The sequence below is a fragment of the Trichomonas vaginalis genome, chromosome IV, assembly GCF_026262505.1.
Source record: "Trichomonas vaginalis G3 chromosome IV, whole genome shotgun sequence".
NCBI classification, from domain to species: Eukaryota; Parabasalia; order Trichomonadida; family Trichomonadidae; genus Trichomonas; species Trichomonas vaginalis.
This window is the reverse complement of record NC_067206.1, coordinates 25,499,960-25,525,070: the sequence shown is the minus strand read 5'-3', so window position 1 is coordinate 25,525,070 and position 25,111 is coordinate 25,499,960. Positions and strand designations below refer to the sequence as shown.

Below are 25,111 nucleotides of genomic sequence, written 5' to 3'. Positions count from 1 at the left end.
GAGTAGAACAAAGTGAAAATAGTGAAGAAGTAACTTCATCTAGTGAAAGTAGTGGCAATGAAGGAAAAAGAAGAGTTAAAAACTCAGTCAGGAAGAAAGTAAAGCTTGGTCCGAGTGGGTTCTATTATGACACATAAATCCAACTATTCTATATTTTTACCCATATGAAATGTACGCCGCTCAGAATATAACGCCAACAGTTTTGGATGCCATGAACGGAAATGTTTCCGAATGGTATAACGAATGCGACAATGCCATTAGAAGGTCAGAAATAGTTCCTGGAACTTACGAATATACAACTGCTGTTTCTTATGGAAACGTAGGTGAGTTTGGAGAAGGTTCTTCAACAACAGTAGATATTGCTTGCGACAGGTTTCATATTATTTCTATTGACAACTCATTCTTATACGTGGAACAAGACATTGAAATAAAACCTTCTGCCAAGTTGTCTGACAAGAAAGGTTGCAATGGAATTTTCTATGTCGGATACCAATATGCTCCAGAAGTTTTCATGGGATATAAGATATATTCTAACTCTGACTTAGTTCAAACAGTAACATGGGCAAACTATGAATGGTTCGCTTTGAGAAACTCAGTACAACCACAAGCTAGAGAACAAACAGACCAGTATGCAAATATTGAGAAAATAAGAAGACTTGACCCTAACGTTCCAGGAGTTTATGTTAACCTTTCTGGTTCAGATGGAACTGCTGCCACTAAAGTAAAACTGAAACTTAGAGTTCCTTTGTCATCTTTCCTCATCTTCAGGTTTTTAAGATACTTGCCAAACTGGGCAGGAAAAATTTCTATCGAACTTACTCCAAGCAAAAATAACTTAGTCATTGCACCAACACAAGACCCATTCACTATTACAGACGTAAAGGGAACAAATCAAACGTCATTCGCCGAATTTTGCAAAGACAAAGTTGACTTAGACTTTGGTTTCTCAAACTTCAACAATGAAGTAAACTATTATTTCAATGCTGCTGGAACTGCTTGGGACCCAGTTAAGTTTACATGCGAAAAATTTGAATGCAAGAGAATAGAAAGCAGACTTGCAGTCTATATGTTGGACCCAGATATTTCAAATGCTTTAGCTGCCAAATATATTGCAGTTCCACTTATGTTCCCTATACACCAAATATCTGTCAAAGACTTTGCAGGTGAAGTTGGAAACCAAAATCCAGGAGCCGCAGGTGCAAGAACAGATATTGCTTTAACAACTGCAATGAAACATGCAGATACTATGTTTGTACTGTTCAGACGAACTATAAATGACTATTCTTGTTTCTACAACCCCGGTATTAAATATCATATAAACATAGATGGCAAATATTATCCAAGAGAAGAATATTCTACAGTTGAGGATATGAGGTCATACAACTTGACATTAGATGCTATGAACTTTAACAACAACTTCACAACAACCATTAACCCTGAAATGCAAAGTTCTATTATGCCATATGTGAAAGTATGGACTCATACAGGAGGTCAAAAAACTCAATATACAAATGGAGACCGTTCAAACTTTTGGCTTGGCATTCCATTTGCTGACTCAGAAGACTTTATGGGTGGTATTTCAACTGTTGGTACTGTACAAATACAATATACTGGTGACAGAGACGGTCCAGATGAATTGAAAGCAAAGAAGTTTACAAAACCAATAGCACTTTTTCACGGAGATGCTCTTTTGAAGATTCGTTCGATGAAACCTGCTGGGGCTCCTCAGATTGGCATAACGACAGCTTCCATCGAGCAGATTTTGGCAGCAGGTCAGTAAGTTGTTCTTGAACTGACTTCTCTCCGTCAAATATTGACAGTACGCCAGTTTTGACATAATATTGTATTATAAACTTTCCTTTAGAAATATCTGTAAGTTTTGAAGTTATATTTTTGTCTGCTTCAAGAACTTTCACCATTTCAGTTATACCAACTTTCTTTGCTTTATGAAAATATTTTGTTCAGCAAAGACTGCTATTCTATAACATTTACCATTGTTTGTATAAAGAACTATTCTGTCAATGTATTTGTATTGTTTGTGTGTTGTAAACTTTGTTCTGCTTCAATTCGAAGAGATACTCGAATACGTCCATCTTTTTATTCTAAGTAAAATGTCATTTCCGAAAAATAGAAGCGTAAGTGTTTCAAAAGGTTTAATGGCGGTGGCAGATGTGAAGTTAAATTCACCAACTCAAACAAACAGTCAAAGTGTTATTGTCAATGTCAAAGACAGAGATGTTGAAGTGGGGAAACCATACGAGGACGAAGATGGTATAACAATTGTTCCTGTAAAAAGAACAACCAACATATCCTGAAGTTAGCAGAGACTTAAGTTCTGTTGCAGATATTCGAAACGACTACCAACAACTGAAAGACAAACTTCAAACTCAGGAGAAGATTTGTCAAGCTTTAAGTATAATGTTAAACTTGGTCGAACACAACCCTGTAAAAGTGAACTCATATGTCATTGCACCTCATGAAGTTTGAAAGAACTATTGAAACTTTTGACAGAGGCAGACGATATAAACATCAAAGAAATAGAACCCGACATTAGTTGCTGTGGTGTTTCATATAATGTCATTGACAAGATATACGTTATGAAAGGAGGTGAAACGTTGAACTTAAAGTATAGTTTCCCAGACGTCATAAAAATATTTGACGACCACAACATTTCATTAAAATTTATTTGCTAAGTAAAAATGTCAAAACTTCTTGAAAGATGTTTGAAGAAAAATAATATAGACTTTATTTCATGTAAAGGACTTTACACACTTTTGAACGATATGAAAGACCCTGTTTTGTTTGTTCGTGTAGACAAAGGAAAGTTCTATGTCTTTACAAAATTTTGAACTTCTTAGACAGAGAACTTCAAGAAACGCCATGTGAAAGTTTAGATGAAGTTCTTCTCCACTTTCAGAAAAACTTTTAAATATATATAAATGGCAGAAGATATAATGGTTTATACTATTACGACTAAAACCCTGAGTCATATAATTCTATAACAACAAACTTACAAAGTCCTCAAGGACGATATTGTAAACTAACCTTAAACACAATGACGACTAAAGCCTGTTTTGCTCTTTTGACACCAGAAGACTTTATTGTTGTGAATGGTAAAAAATACTCCTTTGAAGATACTTACTCAGATATACCACCAACAGGTTTTGTTGACTTATTTAATACTTTAAGTACGGGTGTAACATGTGCTGCAACTAGAGCAGGTTTCATTATGTTTGGATGTCCGACTGAGTTTACTATAAACGATATGAGCTATAATACAAAACTTATTTCTGGTTTTTACTACCAACAGTTTCCTATAACAGGAAAAGGTGTCATACAAGGAATGTCTATTCCATTGACATTAAGCACACCAATCTTATATATTGTTTCAAACTTAGGTTCAAAGTGTTATTCGAATGTCGACAGAAACTATTATGACCAAAAGATACTTATGCGTATAAACAATACTTTTCTTGCTGGTTTGCCTATTGTTCATTCGAATGCAGAATTTTCAATCTTAGTGAACTCAAACACTTTGGCAAGTATAACGTTGACATTAGTTGACGCAAACTTTGTTCCTGTAAAACTTTTATGTCCTATGTATTTGTCAATGACGGCAGAAAGTTTCGAATTGGAAGATGCAACTGGTGAAAGTATTGTATTACAAGAACAACTTCAACAACAAATAGCTCAAGAACAACAAATGCAACAAATGCAACAACAAAGTCAAGAATAAAAAAAATATTTTTTTTTATTTTTATAAAAATGTACAGAATAGATGTTTCAGATTTTTATGACTTCCAAGCATTCAGAAATATGTGTCCATTTAGAGACTATAACAAAGCAGTCGAGAATTTGAAACGTTTAGTCATTTATGTCGACTCTGCCCAGAATGTTATGTTATGAAAGAATGGGATGTAGTCTTTAACAAACCTAAAGCAACAATAGTTTCAGAACAAGAATGTAGACAGAAACTTAAGAAAATAAAAGTCGTACAAGTTGGCATGAAGATGTTAGATGCTTGGGATATCTTATTGTCAAAACTTGAAGATTTTTCAGTTCGTGGTATAAAGTTTTATACACCATCTCCAAACTTCTATTCTATCTTCACTGGATATAAATATGAACAAGTAGAATGGAAAGAAAATATTATAGAAGCTTGGTTAGACCATGTCAAAGAAATTATATGCAATGGAAACGAAAGAGTCTATGAGTATATCTTATGTTGGTTTGCAAACATCTTACAACATCCAAGTGCTAAAAATGAAACTGCTCTCATTATAATTGGAAAACAAGGAACTGGTAAGAACACATTCTTTACAGATATTTTGTGCAAACTGTTAGAAGGTTATTCGAACCCGAATATGACAAACTTAGAAAACATCTGTGGCAAGTTTAACTCCTCAATAGAGAATATGAAACTTATAGTTTGCAATGAACTTCAAAGTATAGATACAACAAAAGTTTTGAACTCAGATGCTTTGAAGAGTCTTATAACAGACAAAGTTGGAGTTGTTGAAAGAAAATATAAAGACCAAAGAGTTTGTGAAAATGTTGCAAACTTCATTATGGTTTCAAACAATGTGTCCGATGAAGTTAGAAAGTTCTGACAGAAGATATGTAGTTGTCAGAACGTCAGATTCTCATATGCAAGATACAGAATATTTTGACGACTTAGCAGAAACTTTGACATCTGACTTTTACAACCACTTGTTCTCATATTTCATGACATTAGATATTTCTAAGTTCAATCCAAGACAAATTCCACATACCGAAGAGAGACAAACATTGTTAGAAGCAAACAAGAGTGTATATGAACTGTTCATAGATGAAACTGACTTTGTGTCATTAGATGAAAGGTCATTGTACGATTCGTATAAACAATATTGTCAAGAATATGGTTATATGACAGCTTCTAAACGAACATTCTTGGCAAATGTCAAAAGTCTTTTAGATGTTCAGAATGGTGTATATACAAAGAAAAATTTTTCTGAGTAAATTTTAAAAAAAAATATTTTTTTATCCGATAGAAAAGATGACAGAAAAATTAACTTTTTACATAGCGCCAGACCCTTCTTGCCCACATCTTTTTAAGCCACAATATATAGACATAGAACTAAATAGAGAAAGCGAAATTCTACAAACAGAAGAAACATATAGAGACCTAGATAACGAAAATGGATATGCGCTATTCTGGTTAGATTGTCCTTATGAAATGTATGAAAAAAAGGCTTTATATGAAGAATATAGAAAATATTGTCATGAAAACGATATAAGACCAAGCTCTAGAGAAAAATTCTATGCTGGTATAAAACATCTTTTCGAAGTTCGGAATGGCAAATATAGAAAGAAATAATTTTTCTGAGTAAATTTTAAAAAAAAATATTTTTTTATCCGATAGAAAAGATGACGAAATTCATCTCAGTAAATAAGTACATGTCAGGACTTAAAGAAGAACTAGACCCATTCACATATTTGAATGTTTACTTCTACCATTTTGAAAAGTCTTCATTCAGCAAAGTTTGGAACATCGAACCAGTTAAGTTTGCTATTGTGACTAAAAATGGTGCGAAATTTGAAGACTTAGACATAGAAGGTTTGTTAGCAGTCAAAGAAAGTTTTGACAGAAGGTTTTCAAACCTTAAAGAAGGCAAAGCATACAAACTTGTTATACCTTATGAACCAAAGAAGACAGACGACTATGAATATTATGAGTCTAAGATAGTTGAAGTTCAAGGTAAATTGGGTAAAAGATTTTAGAGTCTAAGCCAGTGTTTGCTCCTAAAGAGGAAGAGAACATTGACATTGACCCAGAAATGTTCTAAAAATAAAATTTTATTTTTACATGTCAAATTTCTTTTTCTCTGGAACTGGTTCAGGTTCTTTCTTCTCTTCTTCTACTTTCTTTTCTTTCTTTTCTCTCTTCTTCTTTTCTGGTGGAGTTATGTCAAATTTGGCGCAACCATATTTATGTAAAAGTTCTTTGTCCTTTAATAGCTCTTCTATTCTGTTTTCTATTTCATCTTCAAGAACAGCGCATGTGTCTTCTTTGCATTCTAAGAATTTTTGTTGGACTTCATCTTTCCAATCGGCGTCATCTCTGTCAACAAGTCTGTCATTGACAAATTTTAAGACTGCTCTGCTTAATGTTTTATGGTTCTTGTCATATTCCCAGAAACAGAACTTTAGAACAAATTCACCTTTCTTGTTTACACTATGTAAGATTTTATGGTCGACAGATGTTTTGCTGTCAAAAAGTTTGTCTCGAATATAGATAGCGAAATCGCTAGACATTTTCTAAAAGATAAAAATTTTAATTTTTCTAAAAATATGTTAGAAAAAAAGTTTGCTGACATTGACAAGAAATTTGAGAATGTTTTAAACAAGAACAAGAGGAAGTTAGAAAATGCTCAGATAAAGCCTATACATGACAAGTTCTTATTTGCTCAGAATGGTATAACAGGTCTAATTGCACCACCTGGGTCGGGTAAGACTTTCACTTATCTTAAAATGGCTGCACAACAACAAGAACTAGATGAGAAGAACCCATTCTATGAGTTAGTTGTTATTTGTTCGACTTCTGGTCAATTTGACCAAACCGTCAATTCGTTCAAAGATATTATAAAGAAGTCTAAGTTAGTATGTATAAAGGATACTGAGTTGTTAGATTGGATAAAGAAGTACCAAAGAAGAGTTTTGAAGTACAATGCTATAAATGAGTATATAAATTCGAAGTTTAAAGACCCAAATGAGGAAATGCAGAGAATATTAGAGAAGAAACACTTCAGAAACAAACAGAAAGAGATAGAATACATTTCGAAGAAATTGCAATCTTACGATTGGAAGACATACCCTCATAGATGTCTTCTTATCTTAGATGACTTTGCTTCTCATCCTTTGTTAAAGAATAGAGAACAAGATATGTGTCGAATTCTTAAGAAGCTCAGACACTTTAACATCTCAGTTGTCATTTGTGTACAGACAGCAAAGAGTTTAAGTAAGGATGTTAAAAGAATACTTACTGACATTATACTTTTCCCCGGATTGTCCGACGACGATTTCATGGAACTTATGAAAGAGTCCATGGCAGGTAAGTTTGACAGACATGAACTATGGGAGAAGTACAAAGTCATACAAGACCCTCATACTTCTTTCAGAATTCATATCTACGCAAACAAAGTTCAATTGTAAAAAGTCAAGCTTGAAAAAAAGAGTTCATTTACTCTACTTGTTTGAAGTTGTCAAAATACTCTGTTATTTTTTCCTTTAACAATGGCAAATCTTCTTTGAAGGTAAGTATTGTACAACCTTTCATATCATAGTGTGTTTGAGGTAACGTATCTTGAACTATTTGTTTCACATCTTCATTTGGGGTCATTGAAATCGGTAAGTTTTCGCGATAGAACCAATTTCTGTCAGATTTGTAAATCTTAGCAAGGTCGTAAAAGCTTTTGTTGTTTCTTCTGACTAAATGCAACATAACCATGTCACTGTCTTCTTCTTTCTCCATATCTTCAGTATAAATCATATACTTATAGTTCTTTTCCTTTCCTTTTGGTACCGAACGTGGTATTCTTTTCTGAATGTTTTTGTCTTTTGCTTCAATGACTTCATCTTTTGCTTGAAGTTTCTTTTCCATCTCTTCACGTTCTTGTCTATGAATTTCGTCAAGAAGTCTGTAAACATGCCATGCATAACGAGGAGAAGCCCACATTGCAACTGCATTTACTAAAAGTCTATGTACATAATATCCTCTTAAATTTATTGGCAAATTTTACGATTTTCATGTGTTTTATGCAAGAAAAAAGTCGGTCTAGAGAAATTTCACTCAAAGTTTTGTGTGCTTTGGTTTTTTGAACCAGTCGTCTGCGTGTTTAGTGTCTGGAGCAAAACATGCTGTCAAAATACTTTGCATTTGGTACATATCGTCTTTGACCGAACGAATGAGACGGAGTTGTTTGTTAAACTGTATGTACTCGTATTCTTCATTTATGGCTTCATGAACGATAGCAGTTGTTGTGTTCTCTGATGTTGACATATCTGTCCTTACATACAAAATAAAAAAATAAAACTAACTTTATTTTTTCTATCTTAAGGAAATTCATGATTTTCATGAGTTTTGGCGACTAAGGTTTCTTACCTACTCGCTGTTCTTCACTGTTTTCATACGGAATCTCTTCTCTCGGTTTTCCGAGGGAAGCAATCTTATGCCATTTTACTCAGATTTTTGGTCATTTTTCAATAAAAATAAAGTTTATGTTAGCATGTTAGATCTAACATGTTTTCTAACCTCTTTTCTAACATGGTCTAAAACACACAAAACTCATGAATTTTGTTGCTGAATTCAATAAAAATATATTTTATGTTAGCATGTTAGATCTCACCTGTTTTCTCACCTCTTTTCTCACCTCATGAATTTTCATGATTTCATCGTATATGTTTTGTCAAGACTTCTTCGTAAATGTTTTGTCAAACATGAACGTATATGTTTTGTCAAGACTTCTTCGTAAATGTTTTGTCAAAACTTCTTCGTACATGTTTTGTCAAAACTTCTTCGTACATGTTTTGTCAAAACTTCTTCGTAATGAGCGTAAATCAGACAAAAATAAAGTTTATGTTAGCATGTTAGATCTAACACGTTTTCTAACACGTTTTCTAACATGGTCTAAAACACACAAAACTCATGAAATTTGGTCATTTTTCAATAAAAATAAAGTTTATGTTAGCATGTTAGATCTCACCTGTTTTCTAACCTCTTTTCTAACATAACTATTTACAAGCGTTTTACATGGTATATGTTGCGATGGTTCATGACTTTAAACAGTTTTGTAGCTTCTATTTCTTCTTTTAGTACATCGAATGTTTTAACTATGCCGAAGGTTTCTTTATACTTCTTCTTGACGTCAGATAATAGGAAATCGTCAGCAGTTGGATAGTTTTTGTTCAGAAATGCTAACATGTCCATTTTATCTTCTGCTGGCTTTTCTGCTTCTTTCTTTAAGTCTGCATAGTCGTTTCTCATACGTTCTATCTCTTTGACGGAGTAGTTATATTTCCTAATTGCTGCTTTACATTTTGAACATCGCGGGTTCATTTTTGCGTTATATTCTGAAACCTTACCTGCTAAAACAACTAAAGCGTCAATGGTTTTCTTTAACTCAAAAGCTGCTGGTTTTATTTGTTTGTTCCATACTTTGCCTCTTCTATCTTTATCTCTTATTTCCCAAACACATTCAGCAACTAACGAAACAAAGTTGTCGTAGGTCTTAAATTCTTCAGATTTATATATGTCAGAAACATTCTTATATACCATGTCGCAATCTTTGTCCATAACCTTATGGTTGCAATGAAATCCTAGAAACTCATAGTTTACCTTTCGTATGAACTTCTTTATTTCTACTGAGTCAGTTGCTTTGACTTCAATTTCGTCGAATTCAGGAATAGTTAGTTTTTGTTGTTGGATTTCAGGCAATTTGGGCAAATGGTCGAAGAGGTCCTCCATTTCATAAAGATATTCTTCATTTTCTTCATCCTGTGCGGTACAGTCTAAATTACTTGTTAAAAGTTCCTGCTTTATCTTCTGGATTTCTGTTTCAAAAGTATATGAAGAAGGAATGAAGCTTTTCATCTCTACTAACATTGACGTAGGATTCATGACTAACGAGTTTGGTGCTGTTGTTTGAATTGTTGTTGCTTCGACTGACATTTCTGTTCTTTTATACAAAATAAAAAAAAATAAAAAAATAAAACTAACTTTATTTTTTATTTCGGGAAAATTCATGAAAATTCAAGAGGGTGAGAAAACGTGTTAGAAAACGTGTTAGATCTAACATGCTAACATAAACTTTATTTTTTGGTCGTTTACACTCATTACGAAGAAGTCTTGACAAAACATTTACGTTCATGTTTGACAAAACATTTACGTTCATGTTTGACAAAACATTTACGAAGAAGTCTTGACAAATTCAAGAGGTTAGAAAACGTGTTAGATCTAACATGCTAACATAAACTTTATTTTTTGGTCGTTTACACTCATTACGAAGAAGTCTTGACAAAACATGTACGAAGAAGTTTCGACAAAACATTTACGTTCATGTTTGACAAAACATTTACGAAGAAGTCTTGACAAATTCAAGAGGGTAGAAATGAGGTTAGAAAACAGGTTAGATCTAACCTTCTACCCTAAATTATATTTTTGGGTCCTTTACGCTCATTACGATGAAGAAGTCTTGACAAAACATTTACGAAGAAGTCTTGACAAAACATTTACGAAGAAGTCATGACAAAACATTTACGAAGAAGTCATGACAAAACATTTACGAAGAAGTCTTGACAAATTCAAGAGGGTAGAAATGAGGTTAGAAAACAGGTTAGATCTAACCTTCTACCCTAAATTATATTTTTGGGTCCTTTACGCTCATTACGATGAAGAAGTCTTGACAAAACATTTACGAAGAAGTCTTGACAAAACATTTACGAAGAAGTCATGACAAAACATTTACGAAGAAGTCATGACAAAACATTTACGAAGAAGTCTTGACAAATTCAAGAGGGTAGAAATGAGGTTAGAAAACAGGTTAGATCTAACCTTCTACCCTAAATTATATTTTTGGGTCCTTTACGCTCATTACGATGAAGAAGTCTTGACAAAACATTTACGAAGAAGTCTTGACAAAACATTTACGAAGAAGTCATGACAAAACATTTACGAAGAAGTCATGACAAAACATTTACGAAGAAGTCTTGACAAAACATTTACGAAGAAGTCTTGACAAAACATTTACGAAGAAGTCTTGACAAAACATTTACGAAGAAGTCTTGACAAATTCATGAGGTGAGAAAACGTGTTAGAAAACGTGTTAGATCTAACATGCTAACATAAACTTTATTTTTTGGTGTAAATTTCATGATTTTCGAGAGTTTTAGACCATGTTAGAAAACGTGTTAGAAAACGTGTTAGATCTAACCATCTACCCGACATTCTCGTCAAATACAAAAAAATGAAAAAAATGACACTTTTTCATTATATAACTGTTATTTTTTGACGAAGTGAAGGTTGACACTTCGTCAAAAAAATCCCTGAAATCATATCTTTTATACAAAAAAATACAAAAAATGACACTTTTTCATTATATAACTGTTATTTTTTGACTTTCACAAAAGACCAAAAATAAACGCTTTACATGTATTTTTCAGCAACTTCGTCAAATAATTTTATAGCTTTATCTATCTCATCTACTTCAAACGTTTCTTTACCTTTTATGGGAGCACCATACATTTTCTCAAACTTTTCAAGTAGTTCTGTTTCTGCAGCTCTCATATCATTAGCAAACACAACCTTGACTCTATTGACTGTACTGTCATATCTTTGAGTTATATTATATGTTCTTCCTATCTTATATCTCTTTGTATTGAAGTCCTTCGGTTTCTGAACGATGTAAAGTAAGCCTTCACTGCAACGTTCCGTATCGAATGAACCATATGTTATGAAGTTATATCCAACAACTGGGTCTAACCATAACAAAACTATTGGTATAAGACTTTTGTCGATGAGATATGCTCTTGTTCCATGAAATGCTACTGATATCATAAGCTCAGGATTTCTTGTCAAAATTTTCTGAGTAGAAGCAATTCTAACCCAGTCCTTCGGTCTCTTTCCAGATGGAGATAAAATGTCTGACAAAGAATATTTGTTGTATTTCTTTGAGTATCTTACGTTTAAATCACCTATTCTAACCAATTTGGTGTCATTGTCTATCTTTTTAACTGTTTCAAACTCAATGTTTGACATTTCTGTCTTTACATACAAAATAAAAAAATAAATAAAAATAAAACTAATTTTATTTTTTCTATCTTAAGGAAATTCATGAAAATTCATGAAAATTCAAGAGGTGAAAAAAGAGGTTAGAAAACAGGTTAGATCTAACCTCTTCACCTAAATTATATTTTTGGTCCGGGAACAACTTTCTCTCAATTGGAGCTGTAGCATACTCTTTGCGTAAGCGGTTCAGACCTTCTTCGAACTCTTGGTCTCTCTTCGATTTGGATTGAGATTGGAATTGCTGGGGTGGAGCTTGCTGGAACATCCAAGGGTTGGGGAAGTAAGGCATAGGCAGAGGAGGGTAGTTCGGGAAGCCTTGTGGTGGGTAGTAACCTTGAGGTGGAAATTGGTAGAAATTCGGAGGTACTTGCTGGAACTGAGGTTGCTGAGGAGACTGTTGTGGTTCTTTAGGTTCCTCTGGTTCGGGAATGGACTCGGTTGGTGGAACGTCAGTCATCTGTTTGTGTCCTGTCGGAAGGAAAAACTTTTCCTGTTGGAAGGAAAAACTTTTCCTGTTGGAAGGAAAAACTTTTCCTGTTGGAAGGAAAAACTTTTCCTGTCGGAAGGAAAAACTTTTCCTGTTGGAAGGAAAAACTTTTCCTGTCGGAAGGAAAAATTTTTTCTGTCGGAAGGAAAAATTTTTTCTGAATTTCGACCAAAAAGTTCTCAATTTTCGAAAATTTGAATGGTTTACGGACGGACAACTGGAAAATTTTTTCCTGTCGGAAGGAAAAATTTTTTCTTTTGTCCGGAAAATTTTTTCCTGTTGGAAGGAAAATTTTTTCCTGTTGGAAGGAAAAACTTTTCCTGTTGGATGGAAGGACTCGGAATGCCAGAAGGATTTGACGAGGCAGTTTACCTAATTTAAATTAACGACTGCGTAAAAGACTACTTGCGCAAGGTCATGAAGCCCAAGGTCAAGTTCACCACTATTTCTGGAAGGTCTACACTTCAGCTCGAGATTGAAACCGGAATTCCAATTGAGGTACCAGAAAACACTCCTTTCGACGACATAAAGGACGCCAAAAGAGAAGCTCTTGTTAAGTTCCTAAACAAACGTCCTTGGATAAAAATACCAAACAAGGAGAACCCACTACCCCATATGAAATTGGCAATTCAGTCTCTCCTTCACTTCTCGGGTCAGCCGTTCTACATAACCTGTGAAGGCGACATCCAACCAGTTCAGTAAACCTTAACGTTTAGAGTAAAAACATTTTTTTATGTTTTTTGTGAAAGTGTCAAAAATAAATTGTTTTCGAGAGTTTTAGACCATGTTAGAAAAGTGGTTAGAAAACGTGTTAGATCTAACATGCCACCCTAAAAGTATTTTTCAATACTTTTTCAGCACTTTTCCGTAGTTATATATGAAAGACAATTCGAGATAAAAGTCATAGTACAATGGAATAATATGTTGCACACCATTTGTTGTGAACCAAACTTGAAAGTCAGAGAAACTGTTACTAGGTGGTTCGTAGAATTTAGAAGCAAAGTCATAAAAGTCCTTACCAATACATAGAAAACTATTGTTGCTTGAACTGAAACTTGCATGACACATAACATTTTGAGGTCAAACACGTTTCTATAAACTGTCAAATCTGCTGGTGGAAGTATAAATTGAAATGGACCATCTGGTGGTAATGGTTCGTTCTGGTTTAGTAACCGAAGAAATTGTGCCCAAGAACGTTTGTCTACTTTCCAAATAAAAAACTCTGTATCTCTTGAGGGTTAATTTCAATCTTTGAAATGAAAACGGTGGAGTTCATCTTGTCATATTCTAGTTTCAGATAGTATGTTCCATTTAGTAAAGAGTCGTATTTTTCTTGAAATTCCCAATAATATTTGTTCATTTGAGTTTGAAAGTCATTTAGAGTTTTCTCAAGACTTTCGTCTGAACGAACTGTAAAAGATTCTCATTTCGTCAATTTGTCTATTAGACCATCAGAACCTTATACTGCCCATGAAAATATACTGCGAAATAAATGCGTTAGTTCTATTTGAAAACAAAACTCTTCTAAATCCTATTGCCTTTGCATCTGAAGGACTTTGAAGCCAACGAATTGGATAGTCAAACCTGTATGTTCGGGATGAAATTTCTTCATCTGAAATAGTCCTACCAGCATTTGTAAAGATATAGTCTAACGGTTTTGTATCTGCTACTTTTGTTCTTTGTTTTTCAACCTGAAGCATTTAATATATGTAAAAATATATTGTTTTAAAATGGTATGCCATATAGCTTCTTGAATTTGTTAAGAAGTTTGAACGTATTTTCCATCTGTATCTCTAGTGTTTTACATAAGCATAGCCCGCCTTAGTAAAATATACTTGTAATTTCCTATCGTTTACGCCGGTATAAAAGTTAGAAAGAGTCTTGTTCTTCGCGTATAGTAGTAAAACTCAAACGTATGCTTGCCATAGTCTGTAATTTCAATTGTTTCATCTTCTAGTTCGTCGACAAATTCGAATACAATATCTCCAAATTTGCCTTGTTCTTATTGTTTTCAGAACGAACCCAACGTAAGTTTTCAAGTCTGTTGTCGTTTCTTATATGGTTTATATGGTTACAAAAGGTAAATTGTTAGGATTCAGTATAAAATGAGTTGCAATGACAACATGTTTAAGATAGTGTTTTCCACCCATCTTCATAATAGCATATCCGTCATTTCGCTCCCATTCGCTTAAAACTCTTTTTGTCTTTTTGTTTCTGACTTCAAATGACTCACAACAGTGAATTTCATATTTCTCATCTAACAAACAATTTCCTTCAACTTGAGGTTCACTAACATCGAAAGCATGTCCATAAGACGTTCTTCTTCTAACCTCTCTAGTCTGTTTGGATAATTGGCACGTGCTGTTTCCAAATCCATTTCGTAGGTCAGACCAGCCAGTTTGTCATAGACTTTTATGGGTCTTCCCTTCCTATATTTAAAATTCTTCGAAACTCTCCAACCATATCTTTGCAACTCTGCTTTTATTCTAGCAGATTTTCTATCCATTCTATATGGGGCATTTTATAAAATAAAAAAATATTTTTCTTTACTTTACATAACCGCCTGCTGCCATAAGTCTTTGACGCCAACCCATACCAGCTAATGAAGGTTGACTTGGTTTAGTTTCCAAACTAAACTTTGTTTTGGTTTATCTTCAGTTTTTGGTTTTTCTTCTTCTATCGGTTTTTCGTCACTTTTCGGTTCCTCTGACTTTACTTCACTTGCAGAACAGTTGTGTCGTCAACATCTTCATAAATATCATATGCCATTTGTTTTGTTTTCCTTTCAACTTTTTGTGTTTGTTGTAAAGTTTAGAATATTTCGACTCTAAGTCAATGAGATGTTCTATAATGAACTGTTGGGTCAGTGAAGTAAACTTTTCCATCTGTTGTCTCGAAAGCTCCTTCAGACTTCAATATTTTTATTTGTGAGAGTCTGTTTCTTTTTTGAGATACTAGCCGTTCCATTTTTATGAAAAGTGACTTTGTAGTTAGGGTTTGTATTTCCAGACCTGGCACTTTCTATTATTGAATTTTTCTCTTCATCTGTAAGTTCTTTGACAGGTTTTGACAATGGTTCTGAACTTTTTGTTTTGTGGTGTCAAATCTACCGTTTCAACTTCTTCGGTCATTTCATCTCAGTAAAAAATTTTAGTTTGGTTTGTTTTCAACTGGTTGTTGTTTTTTTTAAGTCGGTCTAAAACTTCCTGAGGTAGGAAGAACTTGACAAACACGTGTGTAACTGCTGGAAGTCGACAAATCCATCTTGAACCCATTTGTCTCAATGCTGTATTGTTTCATTTCATCTCAGTAAAAAACTTTACATTCCCCACGTTTGAGGCGGTTGAGGTTGGTTATTGTTTACCCACTGTTGTGCATGGTTATATCCTCTGTTAAAGAATCTTTCACCTTGTTCATATAGTGTCCTGCTTGGTTATAGTAGTCATTTGCTTTTTATAATAGTTTCCTGCTTGTCTTCCTACATTGTCCATCCATCCTTGAACTTTTCCTCTTGTTTCAGGATTTGGAATAAGATTTGTTGCATCTCGTGCTACATCCCAACCTTTCTGTACAGTTTGTATAATAGGTTGTGCTTTCTCTTTAAGTATACCTAATGTACTCAAAATCTTCCTTCCAACTCCAAATACACCTCTGGCTATTGTTCCCACTGCGGGCAAAAATCTGGATGCAACTCCTGCTAATGCGCCAAATAAACCCATTTTTATGGGTTAAAAAATGACGAATCCAAACAAGGACCCCTATGTTTCTAAGGCAACAAAAAAAAGCACTCATGATAAAAATCTTTAGTTCAACACCAAATGCTTGGTTTATGGATATCTTGGAAAACATTCGAGAGTTAGAACAGATGGACCACCATACTGGCTAATATTTGTTGGTCAAAACACAAGATACTGTGAAGCCATACCATTATGGTCCAAAAATATTTTAGATGTAAAAACTGCTTTGACAATATTCGTTGACAAATACCATCCAACAAAACTGACATCTGACTGTGAAAGTTCTTTCAAATCAGATGATGTAAAAAACTATCTGCGTTCAAAAAATGTAAACCAATATTTCATTGTCGACCAAAACCATTCTGCTCTTGGTGTCATTGACGGTTGTATAAAAATGTTAAGAGACTTAAACCAACCACAAGGTGGTGAAGCAAATGAAATGTCATATGACGACAAATATAGACACTTCTCCATGGCAAAGATGAGACAAGTTTTAAATATTTACAATAACCGTAAACAAAAAGGTTTGGGAAACCACTCCCCCGAAGAAATGAAAAACAACCCTGACTTAGAAAAGACTATATATTTAATAATTTAGCCAAAGAGACAAACAAGAAAGAATGCCGGGCTTCAAACTTCAGAAAGGTGACAAAGTAAAAATAGAAATACCTAAACGCGACCCATATGAAAATACTATTGACTATGACAACAAATGGGAACCCGACAGGTACTCACATTCGTGTTCGTAAAATAGAAGAAAGTATACAAGAGAATATTATGAAGTTTAGGCAAACATGGCAAAATGTACACACTGCAAGCAGAAGATAAAACTACTATTGCCAGACCTCGTTTCAAACTTGTCAAAGTTCAAGGTGGTATACTTTCAAAGACAGTTCCTAACAAATATAAGACAACTCCTGACGAATATGCTAAAGAAGTTGAAAATGACGACTAAGCAATTCTATACCATGCGTAAACTGTCATGTAAGGTGGCATGTAGTCTTTACTTTGTCCCGTTGTTTGCGTATATCCCGAAACGCGATGTGTATGGTTTCCTCCTCCCTCAGTGTTACTCCAGTAACAATTTATAGCAAACTTAACGTTGTCTTTAACATCATATCCTTTACCTTTTGTCATTGCTGACCAATCCCAATATCTATGCTTATGCCAACCTGCTTGAGATGTACTTAAATCTATGTAGTGACTGTGTGCAGGTAAATTTTCACCTGAAATCGTTTTACTTCCACCTGTTTCCTTTGAAGAGTTTGCACAATACAAAAACCTGTCGACTATTTGAGTCCAAGTTCCAAAACCCAGAACTGTTTCTGGTCTGGTAGAGTTCATTGACGTATAAATAGAGCCTATAGGATATAATGTTTGAAGTATTTCTGTCTTTAATGTTTGAAGCTCTGTTTTGTCTGCTTTCTTGTCATATAAATCTTGAGCAGTGAATTTAATACTATGTTCATCCTTCATGACATAAACATCTTTACATCTAATGTTTCTCATCGTCGTTATGTCGTCATCCGATGTTAAACCTTGTGGAAAGTTAGGAGGTTTACAATATAATGCATCCCCACCAGTTTCTTCAACCGTTCCTTCAATACTTTCTATAGCAACAGTTGTGAAACTTGTATGTGTATGAGTCTTATTTGCTTTCTTCTCTAACTCATCGTTAACATAAGTTTTATCTGCTTTAAGGTCTAAACATCCTGAAACCCATCCTGTATCGGCTTTAGTTTTTAAAATCTTCGATGTCCATTCATGATACCATTCAGCCCTTTCTATAATTTCATTATCCTTTTCATCCACATATTCCTTATCCGCTTTCTTCTCTAACGCAGCAGCAACACATTCCTTATCCGCTTTCTTTTCAAGGCTAACGTTTAAGTCTGTTATTTCAGATATAGAATGTGTATGTCCAACGGCACTTTTCCTGTTTAAGGTTTCTTGTAAGTTTGTAATATTTGCAATGGTATGTATATGAGTCTTTTTAGAATATTCGTTTTCAGCTCTTGTCACTTCACTTGACATTTTATTGTCAACATATGTTTTGTCTGCTAGTTCAGGATGAGTATGTTCTTTTGTTGCATAAGCATTGTTAGCTCTTTCTTCTTCTTTTGCTATTGCATCGTCTACATATTCTTTGTCAGCTTTGTTGTCAACATCTGCTTTCAAAAGAAGTTCATTTATAGGTTTCTCGTTTAAAGTTCCTTTTGTTGGATTTATACAGACAGTATGGTTCTTATTGTCTTGAAATAGAAACTCATCTGTCATTGGGTTTAATGTCAGTTTTAAGTTTCCTTCTTTCAATGACTCAGATATCTTAGAATAGTTTGAAAAGTTTGTTGTGTTCTTATTTAGAGCTTGCATAATGAGTTGTCGGTTGTGTTGTATTTCTCTTATGGAAGCAATATCTTTCGACATTTTTATTCTAGATAAAATATGCTTCCAATAGAAAAAGAAAATTCAAGAGTTGCTACAACTAAACCATTAGATGAACTTTTTACTAATGTCGGTCAAAAGTTTGAGACAGAGACCGTAAAGCATGAAGGCTATCGTTTTGACTACCCATTAAGATGGCTAAGAGACCCATCTGTCACAAAAGCTATTGGCTTTCGTAGAATGAAGTTCATTTCAGAAGCCATACATGGTTTCCCATTTACGGTCGGTTTTGAAGTTCGATACTATAACAAAGAAAAACGTATGTATGAGAAATTTGAACAGGGAAAACTTTTACAAGTTAGTTTGCTTGTAAACTTAGAAACAACTCTTCAAGCTTTTCAAGAAAAAATAAACGACATCTATATTGAATATGCAAACCAGTATAACATTGACGAGGGAGAGTACCATCTCGATATTATTTATGACAGGAAAAATGCAACTGTTAAAATCAATAGAATAGAAGACCTTGGAGAAAACGTTTAAATTTCTACAAAATATAACAACTTGGCATGGTATAGATTTATGAGGATGTTAAATCAGCCTGCAGCATATCCAGTACACCCAGACTTTTATGAAGTCGAAAACCCTAATGGAACATATGAAAATGTTTTCGACCCAGCTGCTATTATTGTTCATGCTTCATTTTCTGGCGCCCAAAACTCTTTCTTATGCTTGGCAAATGACTTTTACGAAAAACCTACAAAGTTATACGAACCACCAAGTGGAAGTATTTCAGACTTTCAAGTATGGTTTACTACAGATGGAAGAAAAAGAATAATTCCATTATACCATGCGTTTTACTTAGAACTTAGTTTCATATACAACTACTATCGAACGGTAAAAATATAATTTTTTAATACGGTTGAGGTGTTGGATTTGGTTGCCAACTAGACTGTGGTGCAGGTTCAGGCTGTTGTATAACAGGAGCTTGTTCTTCTGGTTCAGGGTCTTTAGGTATAATACCAACAAACTGACCTACTCTTTTACCAATATTTTTGACTCCGTTCCAAATTCCTCTTCCTACGGTTTTTATTCCATTCCATATACCTCTTCCAACTCTTCTGAAGAAGTTTCCAATACTACTGAAGAAACCCATTTTACTATATGTAAAAATCTAATGTCCACCTAGTCTCTTACGTTTCCTGTTGAGTTCCATAGCATTCTTTAACTGGAGCTCATACATTCTGTTTCTCCTCTGGTAGAAAACATATTCTGGGTCAACTCCTGTGTTCGCGTCATCTGCATAAAGTTGTTTATATCCCACTTCAGGGTTTGTATAAAACTCTTTCCATCTCATATTTGCATACCATGGTGGCAAACCTAACGCAGCGTCATTTGACATGGCAGTTTGCATTTGTACATCTGTTGGCACTTGACCATAGTTTGCCATTGCAGTTTGTATTCTAACTTCATTTGGAATATTCTCTGGGTTTGGTTGTCCAGGTTGCTGTGCATTCGCTAAGTTCTGTGCGTCCATTTAATATTAGATAAAAATATCTCTTACGAGTACATATGCTGAACATTTGCAGGCATTGGTTCATCTTCATATTCTCTGTACTTTTCTGCCACGTCAAATAAATAAATGACACAATGGAAAAAACCTAAAACAAGTAGTCCTATTTCAAACCACATTTACTTACTAAAAAATTTCTTTGTTATGACACTTTCTCCGGTTTATAGGACCTCTCTCATATTCTATCTTGTCATATCTAAACTCATAGTCATGTATGTCCTCTAACCATCTCATAACGGTTTCCAAACCACTTTTATCGGATGTAAAGTAAAAGCATGGATGGTTATGTAAAACGTCTAAAGTTTCTAAAGAGTCTCTCAAAGTCCAGTCTACTTGGTATTGAAAATCCCATGTGTTATAGAACGGCGGGTCCACTATAAAGAAACATTTTCCTTGTCTTTATATTTTTCATACAACTCTGTCCAATGACATCTCACAAACTCTATACCCTCAATATATTTTTCTATGTCCTCTTTGAAAACATTTGTATAGTTAAGATATAAAACTTTTGACATAAGTGTTTCAATGTCATGAACTCTTATAGAACCACTATATAATAGTCTAGCAGATATACTATCCCAGTCTATATATTCTGCTTTTTTCAAAACCTCTCTCACAATATTTTTGTTATCTAATGGTATACGTTCCATCTTACCTATAGGTATCTTTTCTTTTAACTCTTTCAATATATTGTTTGTATCTGGTATATGTTTGAGACGGTCCATATAGTTGTCGAAGTCATTGCATATAATCTTTGAGTCTGGGAATATTGTATGACATAAATGGGATATATAGAAACTTCCACCGAACAAATCTACAAATGTTAGACCATTCGGTAGTTTCTTAAGTTCTCTCAATATAATATCTTTACATCTACCCTTATTTCCAAAGAACGGTAACGGTGGTTTTGTAAAATTCATTTATATATAATAATAAAAATGTTTTTACCCGAAAAGTGACAGAAAAGTGACAAAGCATGAAAACATATATAATTTGTGAAAAGTGAAACAAAAAGTGACATTTTTAAAAGTGACATCATTAATATGATGTAAATAACAACGGTTTTGGTTTTGTCACCGGCTGGTCGGCTGGGGTTCGGTCCTCCTCTTGGGTCTTGGGCAAAATTTCTTAGGGCTAGAAGGGGCGCAGCCCCTGGAAGCCCCTCATACCTGACCTATTTGTATTGAAAAACTGCGGAGTTACAAAGAATCGCTAAAAAAATGCATGTAACTGAATAATATAATTAAAATATTCCATTAGCACTAAGGATGTCAATTCGGAAATTTGTTTTCATTTTAGGAGAATATAATTTTCCTTTTGGAAAATTTAAAAAGTGAGACGCGCAGGATTCGAACTTTTTTAAAAGTTGATTTAAATATATTCTAGTGTGGTTTCTAAGGATAATATCATATTTAAAATAAGAATATACTAGTTTAGGTGGTATAATTTTTTCGATAAATTTGAGAGCATGTACGTTTAGGGCATCAAAAGTGTCAATTCGCTCAGCGAAAGCTGAGCTAGCTTCGTTCTCGAAAGAATAGAGAAGGAGTGAAAGAGAGTGATACAGATGTTGACACATTCATATCATTTCAACAAATTTTGATCAAATTGAAATGCAATGAAATTCAATTCACTTCATATCCTTCAGTCAGTACATTGACATCCTTCTACATCACAATGATAACTCGTGCATCAATAGTTCTACAACTAACTCAGAAAAAACAAGATTTTTCCTTCCAGCTTACAGCTTTTAAAAAGTTTCGATGATAAAAATCACTCTACTCTTGTTTATCGATATGTTGTGATAGTAGGTAAACGTATTCTTATCGATATTAATAAAAATATTTTTACGAAAATCTGAACCAATTACAGAGTTATTCATAAAGTTTATGATAACTGTAATTACTTCATCTTTGTTTTATATTTGAATAAACAATTTAATTTAATTTGCATAATTTTTTTTAGTTGAAAGACAGGAAACTTAGTTGAGTTTGTATTATTTTTATCGTTCAATTCATTGTATATGTGAGTGATCCAGATATTTAAGATATTTAGAAAAAATTTATTAATTTGATTAACAAATTTTAATCAAAATAGCAAAAATCTATTTGATAGCTGTAATCAAATAATAATTTCTATTTCAACCAAAATCACTTATTTTCATCTGAACGTATAAAATTGTCAATTTTATGAGAATAAATTTAAAATCTCATGAAATATAAAGAAGAGTAATATTTTTCAATTTTTTTTCTTTCTCTCAAATATTTTCTATTGGGAATTTTCTTGTTATCAAAAAATAATTTTAATATTTGTTTATTTCATTACATACAATAAAATTTTAAAAACTCTATTTCTTCACAAGAAAATTTTTTTCCTTCATATGAAGAAACATTTTGTTCTCCATTTGATGCTGAGTCTAAATCTCGATTTTTGAATTTTCTTCTTTCCAAATTTCTTTTTTCCAAATTAGAAGTTTAATTCAAATTTTCAATAGTTTATATATTTTCTCAAACCGTCTTAGATTTTCTTACTTTTTGGGGATTTTCTCTCAAAATATACAAAAATAGTAATATCAATGCATGTGTCTAATATACTTTAAAACCATCGTGATAAAATTCAAAAACGAAGAGATCTTCGAGTGTGGGACAAACTATCCAGTGTCACTTTTTTATTAACCTTATTTTAAAAAATTAATAAAATAATAAAAATTATTTGAATCTTTTACATTAATTGTTTCTTTTTTAAAAGTACCTTTAAAGTACAATAAACAAGATTTGAATCTATTGATCCTTGTTGCAAACTTGAATATATTGCTTCAAGCATTTTCAAACATTCGACTTTTTTGTTTTCCAATATTTGTTCATGGTCATTACCTTTTCGTAATATACGAACAACTTTATCACTATTGATTAATTGAACTTTAAATTTAATCAATAATGCTGGAACAACCGTTGTGTATAATTCAACAACAAAATCGTCTAATCGAATATTCCTTCTCTCTGGGAAATAAGAATGCTTGAGAACTTTGAAATGTGACTCACTGACGTTATTAGTCGCGTCACCTCCGTTGCGATAGCGCTTATTCCAACGATCTAAATGATGCCTCCATTGCCTATCGAAGTACTTTTGGGCTTTCGGTTCAGTGGAAAGAATTTCAAGAATTCGATCATAAACTGCATCTAGGTCTGCAGCTTCTTCTTGAGTGAGGTGCTCTGGAACTTCTTCACTTGTTTCAAACGTTTCTTCTTCTGGAATAATTTCAGAATCGTTTGGATCATCAGAAGATTCTCGTGGTAAAAAGATTTGAGAAGGTTGAAATTCATTTTCGATGAATTCTTCTTCATATTGTTCCTCTTCTTCAATTTCTTCTGCTTGAAGTAAGTGAGATTGAGCTGGTTCCTCTCTAGGATTTTCTTCTTCTTGGTTCTGTTCTTCCTCGGGAGATTCTTCTTTAGTATCGAATACTAATAATTTCATTAGATTATAAAATTCTTCAAAATTGTCTCGTGATTTAAACTTATCCGCTTTTCTTAATATGGCGCGAAGGACATGCACGCCACACCAAAGAATATGACAGTTTGGAATACCTCGCTCAATTGCCTCGGCTATTTGTGGGGCGCAGTCCATACTTATCATCTCGGGTTCTCTATTAATATATTGAAAATAACGACAAACACAATATTGAATATTTTCGCTTGTGTCAGGAGAAATAAAGAAATACAAAAAAGGAAAAACAATAGTATGTTCTGTTTTTCCTGTGAGTGCATATAATGGAATGTTAGCCCTTAGAAGTTTATACGTTGAATCGATGTGAAACGTAGAAATTTGGTGACCAAGGGCCTTCGCTTCGAAAGGTGCATATAAAAAAACTAGTTTTCCCGGCTCAGAGATAAATTCAATTAAATCTTCTGGACAACTTTCTTGAACAGATTCGACAAAGATAGCTAAAGAAACTTTTTCATCCGAACTAAAGCGTTTGGAAACAATTTCAGCTCTTTGAGCAAATTTACGTAATGCATCTGGACCTTGTGCAAATATTGAAAGTAACTCTTCGTCTGTATATGAAATATTTAAGTCTTGGAAACACTTAAGTTGAGCTGTAGCATGATTCATATTGTTTTCAAAGTAATGTTTAAGATAATTTCTGACAAATAATGAGGATATTGTTTTTGTTGATTTCGGAGGTGCAGAATGATCATGAGAGTCAGAGTGGATTAGTAGTTCATATTTATCTTGATCTATTATCCGGACTTTGAATTTAGCTTGACATTGTGGATACTTACATTTGTATTCGATCGTGGAGTATTCTTTCCTGCATTTTTGAGAGTAGCCCATGCTAGCTTTTATCTCTTCTTGGATACCAAACTGGAGGAGCTCCATAGTGTTGAATATCACGGGCTCCATACAACAAATTGAATAAGGTATTTCAAAATTTGAAGGAAATGGTCCATCATTGAATGTAGTGGCCGGGAATTGAATGACATACAGATAGTTTGAGGAAATTTGTTATAAATTATAATATAATTGAAGAATTAATTATCAAAACAAGTCTAAGAGCCATTTGTCAGATTTTCCCGAAATGCAAGGTTAAGATTTTAGCAGCGACTAACTTTGAGTGTACATATATAATTGTTATACTGAGTACTTTCTATCTGTGTTACTTATTTGAGTCTAAGAGCCATTAGTCAGATTTTCCCGAAATGCAAGGTTAAGATTTTAGCAGCGACTAACTTTGAGTGTACATATATAATTGTTATACTGAGTACTTTCTATCTGTGTTACTTATTTGAGTCTAAGAGCCATTAGTCAGATTTTCCCGAAATGCAAGGTTAAGATTTTAGCAGCGACTAACTTTGAGTGTACATATATAATTGTTATACTGAGTACTTTCTATCTGTGTTACTTATTTGAGTCTAAGAGTCATTTCTACCATAGAACTAGATATTGTCTCTCATTAAATATATATAACTGTAAACTGCTTAATTCATTTATCTATTTAGATAAAATTATATTTATATAAGATTTCATGTTATTATTTCATCTTTATTATTTTTTTTATTCCTTTGAAAAGTGACACTGGATAGTTTGTCCCTTTCTCGAGATCTTCT

At 33.5% G+C, this 25,111-nt stretch overlaps 13 protein-coding genes and 5 pseudogenes across 18 annotated transcripts, besides 2 other annotated features; 9 read left to right on the top strand and 9 right to left on the bottom strand.

The window, feature by feature from the left end:
• Nucleotides 1-18,418: part of a mobile genetic element that runs on past the window's edge.
• On the top strand, nucleotides 170-522 carry TVAGG3_0166960 (uncharacterized protein; the record flags this gene model as incomplete). The annotated part of the gene is made up of 1 exon (XM_051225150.1): nucleotides 170-522. A coding segment is annotated over one exon (353 nt), but the record flags the coding sequence as incomplete, so codon positions are not given.
• On the top strand, nucleotides 896-1,700 carry TVAGG3_0166950 (protein of unknown function, DUF4106 family; the record flags this gene model as incomplete). The annotated part of the gene is made up of 1 exon (XM_051225149.1): nucleotides 896-1,700. A coding segment is annotated over one exon (805 nt), but the record flags the coding sequence as incomplete, so codon positions are not given.
• Nucleotides 4,005-4,998, top strand: TVAGG3_0166940 (annotated as a pseudogene). Its single transcript has one exon. A coding segment is annotated over exon 1 (994 nt).
• On the top strand, nucleotides 5,006-5,356 carry TVAGG3_0166930 (uncharacterized protein; the record flags this gene model as incomplete). Its single annotated transcript, XM_051225148.1, has 1 exon — nucleotides 5,006-5,356. A coding segment is annotated over one exon (351 nt), but the record flags the coding sequence as incomplete, so codon positions are not given.
• TVAGG3_0166920 lies at nucleotides 5,407-5,825 on the top strand (annotated as a pseudogene). Its single transcript has one exon. A coding segment is annotated over exon 1 (419 nt).
• TVAGG3_0166910 (uncharacterized protein) lies at nucleotides 5,842-6,216 on the bottom strand (the record flags this gene model as incomplete). Its single annotated transcript, XM_051225147.1, has 1 exon — nucleotides 5,842-6,216. A coding segment is annotated over one exon (375 nt), but the record flags the coding sequence as incomplete, so codon positions are not given.
• Nucleotides 6,331-7,205, top strand: TVAGG3_0166900 (annotated as a pseudogene). Its single transcript has one exon. A coding segment is annotated over exon 1 (875 nt).
• TVAGG3_0166890 lies at nucleotides 7,407-8,038 on the bottom strand (annotated as a pseudogene). Its single transcript has one exon. A coding segment is annotated over exon 1 (632 nt).
• Nucleotides 8,774-9,706, bottom strand: TVAGG3_0166880 (organellar and viral DNA polymerase type B; the record flags this gene model as incomplete). The annotated part of the gene is made up of 1 exon (XM_051225146.1): nucleotides 8,774-9,706. The coding sequence occupies one exon, from the start codon at nucleotides 9,704-9,706 to the stop codon at nucleotides 8,774-8,776; it is 933 nt and encodes a 310-aa protein (XP_051110132.1).
• TVAGG3_0166870 (organellar and viral DNA polymerase type B) lies at nucleotides 11,180-11,791 on the bottom strand (the record flags this gene model as incomplete). The annotated part of the gene is made up of 1 exon (XM_001296648.1): nucleotides 11,180-11,791. One exon carries the CDS (start codon nucleotides 11,789-11,791, stop codon nucleotides 11,180-11,182), a length of 612 nt encoding a protein of 203 aa, XP_001296649.1.
• Nucleotides 11,865-12,278, bottom strand: TVAGG3_0166860 (uncharacterized protein; the record flags this gene model as incomplete). The annotated part of the gene is made up of 1 exon (XM_051225145.1): nucleotides 11,865-12,278. The coding sequence occupies one exon, from the start codon at nucleotides 12,276-12,278 to the stop codon at nucleotides 11,865-11,867; it is 414 nt and encodes a 137-aa protein (XP_051110131.1).
• On the top strand, nucleotides 16,044-16,643 carry TVAGG3_0166850 (annotated as a pseudogene). Its single transcript has one exon. A coding segment is annotated over exon 1 (600 nt).
• TVAGG3_0166830 (phage tail repeat-like family) lies at nucleotides 16,997-18,418 on the bottom strand (the record flags this gene model as incomplete). The annotated part of the gene is made up of 1 exon (XM_001325293.1): nucleotides 16,997-18,418. The coding sequence occupies one exon, from the start codon at nucleotides 18,416-18,418 to the stop codon at nucleotides 16,997-16,999; it is 1,422 nt and encodes a 473-aa protein (XP_001325328.1).
• A 72-nt stretch (nucleotides 18,419-18,490) lies between these two features.
• On the top strand, nucleotides 18,491-18,973 carry TVAGG3_0166810 (uncharacterized protein; the record flags this gene model as incomplete). Its single annotated transcript, XM_001325292.1, has 1 exon — nucleotides 18,491-18,973. One exon carries the CDS (start codon nucleotides 18,491-18,493, stop codon nucleotides 18,971-18,973), a length of 483 nt encoding a protein of 160 aa, XP_001325327.1.
• A 39-nt stretch (nucleotides 18,974-19,012) lies between these two features.
• On the top strand, nucleotides 19,013-19,339 carry TVAGG3_0166800 (uncharacterized protein; the record flags this gene model as incomplete). Its single annotated transcript, XM_001325291.2, has 1 exon — nucleotides 19,013-19,339. The coding sequence occupies one exon, from the start codon at nucleotides 19,013-19,015 to the stop codon at nucleotides 19,337-19,339; it is 327 nt and encodes a 108-aa protein (XP_001325326.2).
• Nucleotides 19,340-19,343: 4 nt separating this feature from the next.
• TVAGG3_0166790 (serine threonine-protein phosphatase family) lies at nucleotides 19,344-19,586 on the bottom strand (the record flags this gene model as incomplete). Its single annotated transcript, XM_051225144.1, has 1 exon — nucleotides 19,344-19,586. The coding sequence occupies one exon, from the start codon at nucleotides 19,584-19,586 to the stop codon at nucleotides 19,344-19,346; it is 243 nt and encodes an 80-aa protein (XP_051110130.1).
• Nucleotides 19,587-19,604: 18 nt separating this feature from the next.
• Nucleotides 19,605-19,967, bottom strand: TVAGG3_0166780 (uncharacterized protein; the record flags this gene model as incomplete). Its single annotated transcript, XM_001325290.1, has 1 exon — nucleotides 19,605-19,967. The coding sequence occupies one exon, from the start codon at nucleotides 19,965-19,967 to the stop codon at nucleotides 19,605-19,607; it is 363 nt and encodes a 120-aa protein (XP_001325325.1).
• A 2,672-nt stretch (nucleotides 19,968-22,639) lies between these two features.
• Nucleotides 22,640-25,101: a mobile genetic element.
• TVAGG3_0166770 (MULE transposase domain-containing protein) lies at nucleotides 22,725-23,288 on the bottom strand (the record flags this gene model as incomplete). The annotated part of the gene is made up of 1 exon (XM_001325289.2): nucleotides 22,725-23,288. A coding segment is annotated over one exon (564 nt), but the record flags the coding sequence as incomplete, so codon positions are not given.
• Nucleotides 25,102-25,111: the final 10 nt, after the last annotated feature.